This window comes from Dasypus novemcinctus, chromosome 2 (assembly GCF_030445035.2).
Source record: "Dasypus novemcinctus isolate mDasNov1 chromosome 2, mDasNov1.1.hap2, whole genome shotgun sequence".
Lineage (NCBI taxonomy): Eukaryota > Metazoa > Chordata > Mammalia > Cingulata > Dasypodidae > Dasypus > Dasypus novemcinctus.
In genome coordinates, this window is record NC_080674.1 from 55,252,426 (window position 1) to 55,266,450 (window position 14,025).

At 42.5% G+C, this 14,025-nt stretch overlaps 1 protein-coding gene across 1 annotated transcript; it reads left to right on the forward strand.

The window, feature by feature from the left end:
* Nucleotides 1-6,361: 6,361 nt before the first annotated feature.
* Nucleotides 6,362-13,356, forward strand: LOC101410656 (granzyme A-like). Its single transcript, XM_004483486.4, has 5 exons — nt 6,362-6,458; nt 9,033-9,171; nt 10,596-10,734; nt 10,938-11,210; nt 13,128-13,356. Exons 1-5 carry the CDS (start codon nt 6,371-6,373, stop codon nt 13,287-13,289), a joined length of 801 nt encoding a protein of 266 aa, XP_004483543.1. The 5' UTR covers nt 6,362-6,370; the 3' UTR covers nt 13,290-13,356.
* Nucleotides 13,357-14,025: the final 669 nt, after the last annotated feature.

Consider the following 14,025-nt stretch of genomic DNA (forward strand, 5'->3'; position numbering starts at 1 on the left):
TGGACTGGGGGAGAGTGTGGACTACAGTGTGGACCACTGTCCATGTGCTGCAGCAGTTCTCCAGAATGTATTCGCTGGGTGCAGTGGATGTGCCACAATGATGGAAGAGTTTGTTGATGTGGGAGGGGTGGTGTGGGTGGGGTGGGGGGTATATGGGGACCTCATATTTTTTTAATGTAACATTTAAAAGAAAACATAAAAAAAGAAAGAAAGAAAGCTCAAACAGCTAAAGCACCGGGAGAACTGAACCATTCACCTGAGAGTTTGCTGCTGAAGAGACTAGAGCCCTGAACAGGTGAGAAGGGCCAGAAAGAAAGCCCTCCAGTCTACAGCTGAGATTAGAAGAATCTGGGCCCACAGAGCCAGAAGAGGAAGAGGAAGGCTGAACCCTTGCAGAGATCAGCAACCAGCTTGCTTCAACACATGGCAACAGACTTTGGTGAGAAAATACTTCTTATGGTACCTTGAGAAGGACTCTTTAGGATCTTATAACTGTAAGCTTTTACACCAAATAAATACCCTTTATAAAAATCAACAGATTTCCAGTACTTTGCATCAGCACCCCTTTGGCTGACTAATACACTGAAGTAACCATGCTTTGGGGAAAAGGAAGTTATCAAACATTTTGGGAATTATTAGACACTGGCTCAGAAGTGATATTAATTCCAGGAGACCCAAAACATCACTGTGGTCCTTTAGTCAAAATAGGAGCTTATGGAGGTCAGGTGATTGATGAAATTTTAGCTCAGGTCCTTCTCACAGTGGGACCAGTGGATCCCTGGGTCCATTCATTGGTTATTTCCCTGGTTCTAGAATGCACATTTGGAATAGACATACTCTGCACTGGTAGAATCCCCACATTGGATCCCTGACTTGTGGAGTAAGGGCTATTATGGTAGGGAAGGCCAAGTGGAAGCCCCTAGAACTGCCTCTGCCTAGCAAAATAGTAAATTAAAAGCAAAACTGGGGAAACGGACTTTGGCCCAGTGGTTAGGGCGTCCGTCTACCACATGGGAGGCCCGCGGTTCAAGCCCCGGGCCTCCTTGACCCGTGTGGAGCTGGCCCATGCGCAGTGCTGATGCGCGCAAGGAGTGCTGTGCCACACAGGGGTGTCCCCCGCATGGGGGAGCCCCACGTGCAAGGAGTGCACCCATAAGGAGAGCCGCCCAGCGCGAAGGAGGGAGCAGCCTCCCGAGGAATGGCGCTGCCCACACTTCCTGTGCCGCTGATGACAACAGAAGCGGACAAAGAAACAAGACGCAGCAAAAAGACACAGAAGACAGACAACCGGGGGAGAGGAGGGGAATTAAATAAATAAAAATAAATCTTTAAAAAAAAAAAAAAAAAAGCAAAACTGGTTTCCTAGAGGGATTACAGAGATCAGTGCCAACACCAAGGACTGGATGGATGCAGGGGTGGCAATTCCCACCACATCCCCATTCAACTCTCCTATCTGGCCTGTGTGAAAAAACAAATGGATTTTAGAGGATGACAGTGGATTACTGTAAATTTAACCAGGTGGTAACTCCAATTGCAGCTGCTGTTCCAAATGTGGTATCATTGCTTGAGCAAATCAACACATGCCCTGGTGTCTGGTATGCAGCTATTGATCTGGCAAATGCTTTTTTCTCAATTGCCATTAGTAAGGACAACCAGAAATAGTTTGTTTCATCTGGCAAGGCCAACAATATACCTTCACTGTCCTACCTCAGGGGTATATCAATTCTTCAGCCCTACATCATAATAATGTCCACAGGGATCTTGATCATCTCTCCCTCCCACAGAACATCACACTGGTCCAGGATATTGATGATATCTTGCTGATAGACGTAGTGAGCAAGAAGTAGCAACTACTCTAGACTTATTAGTAAGGAATTTGCATCGAGAGGATGGAAGATAAATCCAACAAAAATACAGGGGCCTTCCACCTCAGGGAAATTTCTGGATGTCCAGTGGTACAAGGCATGTCAAGATATCCCTTCTAAAGTGAAGGATAAGCTGTTGTATCTGGCACCTCCTATGACAGAAAAAGAGGCACAATGCTTAGTGACCTCTTGAGATTTAAGAGTCAACATATTCGCCATTTGAGTGTGCTGCTCCTGCCCATTTACTGAGTGACCAAAAACCTGCTAGTTTTGAGTGGGGACTGGAGCAAGAGGAGGCTTTGCAACAGGTCAAGGCTGCTGTACAAGCTGCATTGCCACTTGGGCCATATGATCCAGCAGATCCAATGTGCTGGAAGTGTCAGTGGCAAATAGAAATGCATCTAGAGCTTTTGGCAGACCCTTACAGGAGAATCACAATGCAGACCCTTAGGATTTTGGAGCAAAGCCCTGCCATCCTCTGCAGATAACAACTCTCCTTTTGAGAAACAGCTTTTGGCCTGTTACTTGGCCTTAGTAGAGACTGAATGCTTAACCATGGGCCATCAAGTTACCATGAGACCTGGGTTGCCTATCATGAGCTATGTATTGTCTGACCCACCAGCCATAAAGTTGGGCATGCACAGAAGCACTCCATCATAAAGTGGAAGTAGTATACACAAGATAGGACTTGACTGGGTCCTGAAGGTACAAGTAAGTTACATGAGGATATGGTCTAAATGCCCATGGTCACCAATCCTGTCACATTACCCTCTCTTTCCCATCCCACAGCTATGGCTTCTTGGGGAGCTACTTACAGTTAGTTGAATGAGGAAGAGAAAACTCAGGCCTGGTTTACAGACGGTTCTAAACGATATGAAGATACCACACCAAAGTGAACAGCAGCAGTGCTACAGCCCCTTTCTGGGACACCACTGAAGGATAGTGGTGAGGGGAAATTCTCCCATTAGACTGAACTTTGAGCAGTGCACCTGGCTGTTCCTTTTGCTTGGAAGGAGAAATGGCCAGAGGTGTGTTTGTACATTGATCCATGGGCTGTTGCCAATGGTTTGGCTGGATGGTCAGGGACTTGGAAGGAACATGATTGGAAAATTGGTGACAAAGATGGAGGAATAGAGTATGGATTAGAGTGGACTTACTGATATTCTATATATGAACTATTGTGATTAGTAATTGAAGAAAATGTGGCATTGGTGTGGAAAACATGGCCACGGTGGCTGCTGGGGGTAGGGAGTGGGAGGAAGAGATGTGATGTGGGGGTGTTTTCAGGACTTGGAGTTGTCCTGGGTGGTGCCGTAGGGACAGTTATCAGACATTGTATATCCTCCCATGGCCCATTGGACTGTGGGTGGACTCTGGGAGATGGGCTATGGTGTGGACCATTGACCATGAGGTGCAGTGGTGCTCAGAGATGTATTCACCAAGAGCAATGAATGTCTCATGATGATGGAGGAAGATGTTGTTATGCGGGGAGGAGTGGAGTGAGGGGGGTGGGGGGGTATGTGGGGATCTCATATTTTTTTAACGTAACATTAAAAAAATAAATACAAAAAAAGAGGTCTTGTAAAGAGATATGTGGATGGACCTTTCTGAGTGGGTAAGAAACACGAAAATATTTGTGTCCCACATGATTGCTCACCAGAGAGTGACTTCAGCAGAGGAAGATTTTAATAATCAAGTGGATAAGATGACCCGCTCTGTGCCTAATGCTCAGCCTCTTTCCCCAGGCACTCCCGTCATTGCCCAAAGGGCTCATGAACAAAACAGCCATTGTAATAGGAAAGAGGTTATGCTTGGTCTCAGCAACATGGACTTCCCCTCACCAAGGCTGACTTGGTAACAACCACTGCTGATTGTGCAATCTGCCAGCAGCAGAGACCCATTCCCTGAGGTGACCAGCCTGCTACCTGGCTGCCGACTGACTACATTAGACCACCTCCTTCACGGACAAGGCAGCAATTTGTTGTAAGTGAAATACACACAAACTCCAGATGTGGGTTTGTTGTCCCTATACTCAATGCTTCTTCCAAAACTATCATTCATGGACTTATCTACTGCCATGGTATTCTTCACAGCATTTCTTCTAATCAAGGAACCCACTTCACAGCAAATAATGTGCAGGAACGGGCACATGCTCGTGATTTACTGGTCTTACCATGTTCCTCATCATCCTGGAGCAGCTGGATTGACAGAACAGTGTAATGGCCTTTTGAAGACTCAGTTCAATTATGGCACTAATTAGGTGGCAATTCTTTGCAAGGCAGTGTTCTCCAGGAGATTATGTATGCCCAAAATCAGCACATCCACTCTATGATGCTGTTTCTCCCACAGCCAGGATTCATGGGGCCAGGAATCAAGGGCTGGAAACGGGAGTGACACTACTCACTATTACTCCTAGGGATCCACTAGGAAAATGTTTGTTTCCTGTCCCTGCAACCTTAAGTTCTGCTGCTCTGTAGGTCTACAGGTCTTAGTTTCAAAAGGAGGAGTGAACTTCAAAAGCATTAAGCTAAGTAAAAGAAGTCAGTAACAAAATACCACTCATCTTATTATTCCATTTATATGAACTATCCAGAACAGGCAAACCCACAGTGTGAGAAAGTAGATTAGGGTTGCTTAGGGCCGGGAAGGAAGGGCAGTGTGGTGGGGGCAATGTGGAATGACTGCTAATGGGTACAAGGCTTCTTTGGGGGTGATGATAATGTTCAAAACTCTGATTATTGTGATGACTGCACAACTCTGTAAATATACTAAAACCATTTAACTATACACTTTAAAAGGGTGAACTTATGGGATGTAAAGTTTATTTCAACAAAGCTGTTAAAAGTCAACATAACTAGAGGAATTGCTGTCACACTCACATGAAAAGAAACTAAATTGATAATTTCTCCTTTAAGAGATTTTTCAGTAGGTATAGTCAGTGCAATATAAGCCTATATTAAAATTACTCACCCAAACCAGGGTAACCACAGTTGTTACTGAAAATGATTACTCCTTAATGCACTAGTAATATCTAAGAAAAGGAAACACAGGGGTCTCAGCAAGGCTCCCTTCTAATGTCACGTGATTTCTAGAAAAAGTAGCCACTAGGTCTGAATTCACCAAGACATTAAAATAAAACACCTTGACTGAATACATGACCACATGCATTATAATAAAGACCACATCCTCAACTTAGAAAAAGTGCTGAAGATACTTTTAATAGAATGCATACTAAATACTGTTCCCTGAGAAACTGGAATTCTTACTACTTAAAGTGAAATATTCTTCAATATTGGAGAAAAATAACCATATTTGACTCCCATTTTCCTTTCTCAGCCTGATCCAGGAGAGATGGCAGAAAGGTGGAAGGCATGAGGGGAGAGGTGGAAGGCCAGAAGGAAAGGAAGACAAAGAAACTCAGTGATATTTTCATGTTTTAAAGTTGCAAAACCAATCAGGGGAAGCCCAGTAAGTGCCGGGAAGGGCCAACACCTCTACTCCCAGCAGCCTACATGGCCACACATGCCACAAACTCTAGGCAGGAGCTCAATAAACCATTCTCCACAAAGTAGAGAGGGAAAATCAGGGTAGAAGCTTTCCACTACATAAGGTTCCCTCCTGCTTCTCCACACCACTGACCTATCAATCCTTACGTAACCCAAGACTTAGCTAGAAAGAAATGTGGTTGGCGAACAGGTTTTTGAAGTTTTTCTAAAGCTCTAATTTAAGTCTTAAAAGAGCTTCCATTCATGAATACTGAGAGCAATAGTGCTGATTATGAAAACAAGAGTCTTTGAAATCTACTGCAACATTCTACTCCACTTTTTTTCTCTCCCCTTCCCCGCCCCACCCCATTGTCTGCTCTGTGTCCATTTGCTGTGTGTTCTTCTGTGGCCACTTGCATTCTCAGTGGCACCGGGAATCTGTGTCTCTTTTTGTTGTGTCATCTTGCTGCGTCAACTCTCCATGTGTGAGGCGCCGCTCTTGGGTGGGCTGCGCTTTTTTTGCACGGAGTGACTCTCCTTGCAGGGTGCACTCCTTGTGCATGGGGCTCCCCTACCCAGGGAACACCCCTGTGTGGCACAGCATTCCTTGCATACAGCAGCACTGCACATGGGCCAGCTCACCCCATGGGCCAGGAGGCCCTGGGTTTGAACCCTGGACCTCCTAAACGGTAGGCAGATGCTCTATCAGTTGAGCCACGTCTGCTTCCCTCTACTCCAATTTTAAAGTCACTTGTCATGTACCAAGTTCCAATGCCAACAAGGCCCAGTTGCCCCCACCCAACCTGTTGAATTACAAGACTCCACTTAGTAGTCCTAGCAGGGCAAAGCTTGCCTGCTAGTAATGAGCAATTTATTCACTGTTGTCACTTGTGTTTCAATTCCTAATGCTAAACCTTGCAATTGGAAGTCAAGAAAAGAAAGGAAACCACATCCTTTGTACTCTCAATATATAGACTAGAAGCAGTCAAGAAATGAAAACAGCATTTCCTGGTGGTTGACATGGGGACACCAGCCACAATGAGGAACTCCTGTACCTTTCTGGCATTTTCTCTCTTGATTGCCGTTTTTCTTCTGCTAATTCCTGAAGGTAAGACTGATTCTTCTCATTTCCATTATAACCATTAAGCAAAATGGAGTAAATGTTCAATGAAACTTTAGCAATATTAGCTAAGTATACTAAGAGAAGATTTTTACCCCAGATCATAAAACATTTAGCATTCTTTCTTGGCTTCTGAAAATGCATATTTTAGAAGGAAAAACATTCTCCTTTCTTCTTTCAATTCTTTCTATAAGAACCACCAGTGCTTATTGCTGCCTCTTTGTAGCTTGAAAATTGCCACACACCAAAAAAAAAAAAGTGTAAAAACAAACAAGCCAACAACAAAAAAGCCCTTGAGTTAGGAAAACAAGTAATACCTTTCAGGAAAGGAAGAGCAGTGCCTGAGTCAGTTAAGCATTTTTTTGCTGCAGAATGTGCACGGTTTTAAAGACAATTAAGACAAACCTGACCTAAAAATCAAAAATTAATCAGGAATGATTTGAATTTTTATGATTATTTCTCTAAGCTAACATCTCCATAGGAATACATTAGGATATTGTGAAAGTCCACCTGTCAAGTCATTTTGAGTGTTATAGTATTTTTTATTAAGCTACTTCTTTGGTGTACTAAATGGTAATCAACATTACTGGTTTTCGTTTGAGCTTCTCATGCACCAGTTTGAAATGCTGTAAAATTATGGCATTATCACTGGAAGGATAATAGCCCCTGTCTAGCTCTAGATTTTCCTTGAAGAATCTTCTAGGGAATCAGATTACTCTGGGGCTGGGCTGAACTGCAGTGTCAAACTATGTGGAGCCAGCCAAAGTTTTACCCCAGAGTGTCAACTTCGGGAGGTACAAGGGATGGGCAAGGATTGAGACAACAACTTATCTTGCCAGGAATTCCTGAGGAAGTTCTCTGGTTTATCTTGTACTTGAAGATAAATAGAAATTAAAAATGATAAGACAGACATTTGGGACAGAAGGATGGGCATAAATGCAGCATATGTTGACTATATTCAGGCACGTTAAATCCTCTGAAACAGTAAAAACAAGACACCTTTTAAAACCCAATCATATCTTTCCTTCAACAGAAGGACAAAAAGAAAAAAAATATATCTCTGCTCTACTTTGTTTCCTGTGGTCAGAAAGAGTAATATGGGCCAGGAAAGGAAAAAGACACCAAGAAGCAAAGCTTGAATTATCTGGCACATTTTTTTTAAAACTGACCTCCCAGCCCCATTCCCAGAGATTCTGGCTTAATTTGATTCTGAATAGGGACGAAGGATTGTTTTAGTTTTTAAAAAGGGTCCTACTTGCTCTAAACCCTACCCAGGCCCTTTCACAAGTGGTTGGTTGCAAGAGATGTGGGCTTATTTCTGAGGCTGCTACATGTGCTTATCAAACACAGGACTGCAACAGGGAAGATGCTATTGAGTGACTGATTCTGTACCCCAGAAGGTGCAAAGATGCATCTTTAGAATCTGTCATGCAGGAATCACCCTAGGAAAATTTGGGATGTGGGTGAAGAGCGCTTCCTTTCTGTAGGGTTCCTTACCCTTTTAATTCTAGAGCCCAGAATGTTACCTTCCCAGTTCCCTCCTGGAAATGTGAGCCCCTGTGGCCACTCTCTTTCCCTTAACTTCACCCTCATCAAGCCTTATAAAAGACTTATATTTCTACCCTTTACATCTTGCTGTGTTTGGGAATGAATTAGCCTCAATTTGGTATAAGAGGCACTGTGCCCTATTCAAGGAACCATGAGCCTCAGCCAACAGTCAGAAGAAATATTTTAGGGGAAGCCAAGAACATTTGGTCTAAGAAGATGGAAAGTTGAGCATATATGATAAAGGCACAAGGTCCTCTCAATTGGCAAAGATGGTTTGCCTTGTGTCTGGGTCTTATTGTTTTCTAACAATGGGTCTGTAATCCTAGCCTATCATCAAGGACATCTCACAGAGGCAGAATTCTCTTTTTTAAGCATCTTCTCTCCTCCCCTACCCTATGTCATTAGAAAAGACCTTAAATTAAACCAAATGATTCAGTCTAGAGACTGAAGGGCAGCCTCAGAAGCAACAGACTTTATTCTCTCAATTTATGGATAGGGATTGTGGCAAAGTTCAATAACCAGAAGAAGTCTCCCAATGACCAAAGAATGCACGGTTTGTGTTATGGCTAAAGGTTGTAATATCAGTTTGTGAGATGTTTTTGCAAAGGCTTGGGGTAGAGAAGGCAGTTCTCAGACTTCTAAAGCATCTCTGTTCTCCAGATTAATACTTGGCCAGAAGGTGGGGATGGCACCACTATCATTTTCTGTAGCAACTACCACTGATATAGACCAAGGTTGGTGGTTTGTGACAGAATTCCAGCTTGATAATTCCTGGAACGGCTCACAACGTGGCTTCTGAGGATGAAGGAGCAGGACACTCTCAGTGTGGCCAATGGGAATGGGATTTACCTTCAGGCATCTGAAGATATGCAAGAAATGAAAGCAGGAAAAAGAAATGCTCTCCTCCACACTTTCTTTCCAATATGGCAAAGTGCAGCTGACCTTAGAAGCATAGCTTTATGTACAGTTATTTGGGGTGGGCACTGATCTGATCTGCCTTCTTCTCTTTAACAGGTTTCTGTGTAAAAATCATTGGAGGAAATGAAGTGCTTCCTCATTCAAGACCCTACATGGTCCTGCTTAAAGGGAAAAAAATCTGTGCTGGGGCTTTGATTGCAGAAAGCTGGGTATTGACCGCAGCTCACTGTCTCCTGTGAGTGCTTTGGTTTTTAAAAACATTTGTGGGGTTAGTCTAATTTTTAGGTATATTAATAAAAACAGAAAATCCCTCTAAAGCTACAGGAAATTCAGGTGTACCTTCATAGGATTTACATCTTTTGGAACTCGCCCTACCCCACAAGAAGTTAAGTCCCGACTTGGCCCCAAAGAATCAGGCCAGTGAGGAAGCAGCATCCACAGGTTCTTTCTGTAGATCTCTCATAGAGATCTAAATATAGGTTCTATAAGGCTTTGTTCTGGTCCTGACTGCATGACCAGGTGAAAACAGCCACGTCATGGAAGGGGAAAGACTTTCAGTGGCCCCTCTGGGGCCTAGGCACAACTATCAAGTAGAGAAAGTTTGTTCTGAATGCCTTTCTGTCTCCTTTAGTGAATTTCTCTCACACTTTTAACCCCCTGTTGACCATCAAACCTCTTCCCAAGCCTGGTCTTTTCCCCACCCTAAATCAAACCTTTAATCTTAGAATATCCAATAAGGTAGCCACTAACCATATGTGGCTATGTAAATTTAAATTAATTAAAATTAAGTAAAACTATAAATTTAGTTTCTCAGTTGCATTAGCCACATTTCAAGTGGTTACCAAGTGCTCAGTAGTCAAATGTGGCTAGTGGCTACCATATTGGATAATACAGATTTTATAAAACATTCCATCATTAAAGTAGGCTTTATTTGAAAACTCTGTACTAATGTCTTAAGAGAGACTGTTCCCAACTAATGCTATGGAAAATCAAGTAGTGTGAATATCTACATTTTTATCTTCAGTTGATTCCAGAGAGTCTCTTGATTTTGTTAACCAAAATGAAGGTAAGAATCCTCGGCCCTGAATTCAGCCCACCCACACATACACAAACACAAATTCAATACCATACAAATAGGGTCCTCAGCTGAGGAATCTACTTTTGAAAGTTTTCCCATTTAAGACACTTTCATTGTTCTCTTACAAAGATCCTTCGTTCCATTACTCTACAACTGTCATACTCACTCAGGTGCCTTTTACTTTTGTCTCTGACCTACAAAGACATTTCTTTTTAACTGCAGCATAATTCTCTATCACAGCCAACGGGGGGTGGGGGGGGGGTGCAGTACTAAAGCCCTAATAGAGATCCCAAGACTTGACTTAGCTGCCATGGAATTCATGGAATTCTCTTATTACATATTTTCCAGTGGACCTAATTTAGTCTGTTATAAATAAGCTGGTGAGGATAAAGATAATGAAATTAGTAAACATCTCACCTTTTACTCTTTAGAGCACACATTTTACTTTTCTTTCTGAGCTACAGGAACTATTTCTACAACAGGCACATTTATAAATGGGACAATGAAAATGATCAGCACAAAATATGTTCTTCTCCTGATTAAAAGAGTAACCCCATTGATGCTGTTATGTCTGTTCTCAGGAACAAGTCCCAGGTCATTCTTGGTGCTCACTCAATAGCCAAGAATGAGCCAGAAAAACAGATAATGCTCATTAAAAAGGAGTTCTCCTATCCATGCTATGACCCGGACGCACGCGAGGGTGATCTTAAACTTCTACAGGTACATACCTTTGGTTGTCTTCTTAAAAAATCATAGAGCCTTCTACAATCTGGCCACCTAAATGGAAACCTGCCTCTGTGCCCCTGTAACTATGGACTCACTTTGGGGGCTAAGGGGCCTGAAGTTTGGGCTAGAATTTAAGTAAAAATATGGGTGTTTTAATTATCTCATTCTGTTAATTCTTTATGCATGTCTTCCAACAGCTGAAGGGAAAAGCAAAAATTAATAAAAACGTCTCTATACTTCCTCTCCCTAAAACGGGGATTGATGTGAAACCAGGAACAGCGTGTAAAGTTGCAGGGTGGGGGAAGATTAACAATAACTCACCTAAGCCTTCAGAAACTCTGAGAGAAGTGAATGTCACCATCATAGACAGAAAAATCTGCAATGATGAAAAGCACTATAATTATACTCCTGTGATTGGAATGAATATGATTTGTGCTGGAAACCTCCGAGGTGGAAAAGACACATGTGAAGTAAGTAAAATAAGGTCCGATATTTTAGCTATTGGATTAAGTCATGCCAATATAGAAAAGATAATGTAATGCTTTGTCTGGCCATGGTATTGGCTTCTATGGGGTACTTGTACTTTTTTGAATGAGGTTTTGATAAAACCTCAGTCAAAGATTTATCTATTAAAAATATCAAGCATGCTGATCATCAAAAATAAGAAGTTTTATGTTAAAAGCCACTGTGAAGTGGTATTTCTTCTTCTCATTTTGATACCTTAGACGTACAAAAGTCTAAACTTGAAAACATATAACACTCTGGAAAGCTGAAGTCAGAGCACCTCTAGGGCCTTCTGTGCCCTTTTCCCCAAGCCAACACCTCCCTCTGCCATTTAAACAGGGAAAATCTGAATTGCCTATAATTCCCAAGCCTAGCTGAGTAACTTGGCTGGATCCCACACGTTCCAGGAGTCAAACTCAATCCCAGGAAACAACTTCCAGGCATGACCCACACCAGAGGATCTGCAAGCCTCCATACCAGAGTCTCCTGAGAAGGGGTGGGGCAGGAACCTGCTTAAGGGTAGGTGTAATAGAAACTCTGTACAGTTGTTTAATCACATTTCTCACCTTTCCCAAAGGCACCATAGTGTGCGATGTTCATGGCTTGGGGGTTATCAGGGATTGAGAGATCCTAAGGTCTAGGCCTTTCCTAGGAGCTTGTCTAAACATCAGCAGAATGTGTGTGCCTTGCATTCAAGACTAAGGCTAGGCAAATCCCAAGAAAAGACCAAGTTTGTCTTCTGGATCTTCCCACTTTTCTTCTTTGCCCTCCATCACCCATCCCTTCCCCTCTTCCACCAATCTGGGCATCCAGGAACCCACATACAACATCCGGAGGCAACATCTCAGAATGCTAGCCCCCCTCCTGCCAGCCACCCCTCTACCATCAAAGCTTAGCAATCCTTTCCCCATTCTCTCACTACCCAAGATGCCTTGAAATTGGCTTAAAGGTCTAATTCTGAGAATTTCTGGTACTATATCTGGCAGGGGAAATATGCTTGCCCAAGAAGGCTGCTAAGTTCTCACATGGTTCTTTACTTCCTTCACTTTTGCCTAAAGAGGCAGCTCGTTGGTATCTTCACATCCCTGGGACAGAACTGGTCTCTCAGTGTCTTAGATTTCCAGATCTTTATATACATGCCTCACTGGCCCTCCACTTAAGACCACCAGGCTTCCCTAAAGTCATAGTAGTGAATCAACTAATCCAGACTCCAGACTTCAAATATGTTTAAATATGCTGATTTTAAAGTTCCATGAGAAAATACAAGGTGGCACAGTTTGGAGAACAAAGCAGCAACTTAGAGCTAGCTGAAGTCTCTCTCCTATGCAGCCAGTTAAAGCCTTAGTATAATCACTGGTTTCCTGGAACTTCCAGCTGCATCATCAGAGGAAACTTGTGGGGGGCAATTTTTGCCTGAGAAGAGTGAGGGGTAAGGAGAGGTTGCTTTGGTTTTATTTCTTTGTGAAAAAAGAAGATAGTTATCTGCTGGACAACCTAGAAAACAGTTTCATGGTTTTCCTTCTTTGCCTCAAGGTCCTACCTGAATTTAACACTTTACCCCTTGAGGTTTTAAGCATTTTGAGAAAATGACAAACAGGAGGGTTTCCTTTCTGACAGCAGAGGATCAGATCATACAAGTATCCTAATTTCTTGAAAACAGAAACTGTAACACAAGTGTCATTTTCATTTTACTGGCTTATAAATGAACCAAGTGAACCAATTAAAATATTAAAATATTTCCAAACAGTTTAGTTTTTAAGCACTAATCTTCACTTAAAACAAGATTGGTCTTAACTCTATATTAAATGCTGTAGAATTTCTTCCATTTCTCTAATGGTCATATTTGATGCTGATCCCCACCATCTCTTCTTACTTTCCCCCAGGGAGATTCTGGAAGCCCTCTGGTGTGTGAAGGTATTTTCAGAGGCATTACTTCCTTTGGCCTTCCACGGAAATGCGGAGTTCCACAAGGACCAGGCGTCTATACTCTTCTCTCAAAGAAACACCTCAACTGGATATTTAAGACCATCAAGGGGGCAGCTTAGATCATTGTATTTCACTTCTTGCCATTTCTTAATTTTATCATGAATAAAAGCAATTTGTATGACCATACCTGTTTCTGTCCCATAACTTTAGTGAACAGATTTCCACTGGCAAAATGAAGCAGAGTAATATAGCAACCTCATGGATAACGCAAGGAGGAGATTAGAGGACCAGGGTCACCAGTGTCATCCAAGTGTATCAAGCAAATGGGAATTGTGCCTGAATTATTCATTTAACAGTCTCAGTGGGACCCAGCAAATGTGACGCTAAGATCAGGTCTGTCTAGCAACAAGTACAGTGAAGGACTCAGCAATTCCATAGGAACAGAAACAGCCAATGTGGAATAGTTGGATTAAAAGAAAATAAGTCTGCCCTTCAAGTCTACTGTTCCACATCAACACCTGCTATTCGTATTTATATAAAAGAGCCTGAGTATATAGGGTCAATAGAAACAGGAAGTGCTTTACAGTATTTCCTCAAGGCAGATGCAGAATAGAAACTAAAATTCTGGAGAATTCAAACGTAGCATTTGATCAGCTAAGAAAAGTGTACAACAAAAAGTTAGCCTCCTCTTTTGAACCTTGTATTTAAGGCTTGGGTTATCTAGGTGATTTCTTGGTTCTCCATGTCCCTAAGCCTGGGTAGATCCAATCAGTATGGTGGCTAGAGTGGCTGCCATAACAGTATAGGAAGTGAGGATTGAATTGTAACCAGAAAAAATGTTTTGGAAAACCCCCA

Coding starts and splice junctions, on each gene's coding strand:
- LOC101410656 (XM_004483486.4), top strand. CDS start 6,371: ATGGGGACACCAGCCACAATGAGGAACTCCTGTACCTTTCTGGCATTT. Junction 9,172..10,595: donor ACCGCAGCTCACTGTCTCCT/GTGAGTGCTTTG, acceptor GTCTGTTCTCAG/GAACAAGTCCCAGGTCATTC. Junction 10,735..10,937: donor GTGATCTTAAACTTCTACAG/GTACATACCTTT, acceptor GTCTTCCAACAG/CTGAAGGGAAAAGCAAAAAT.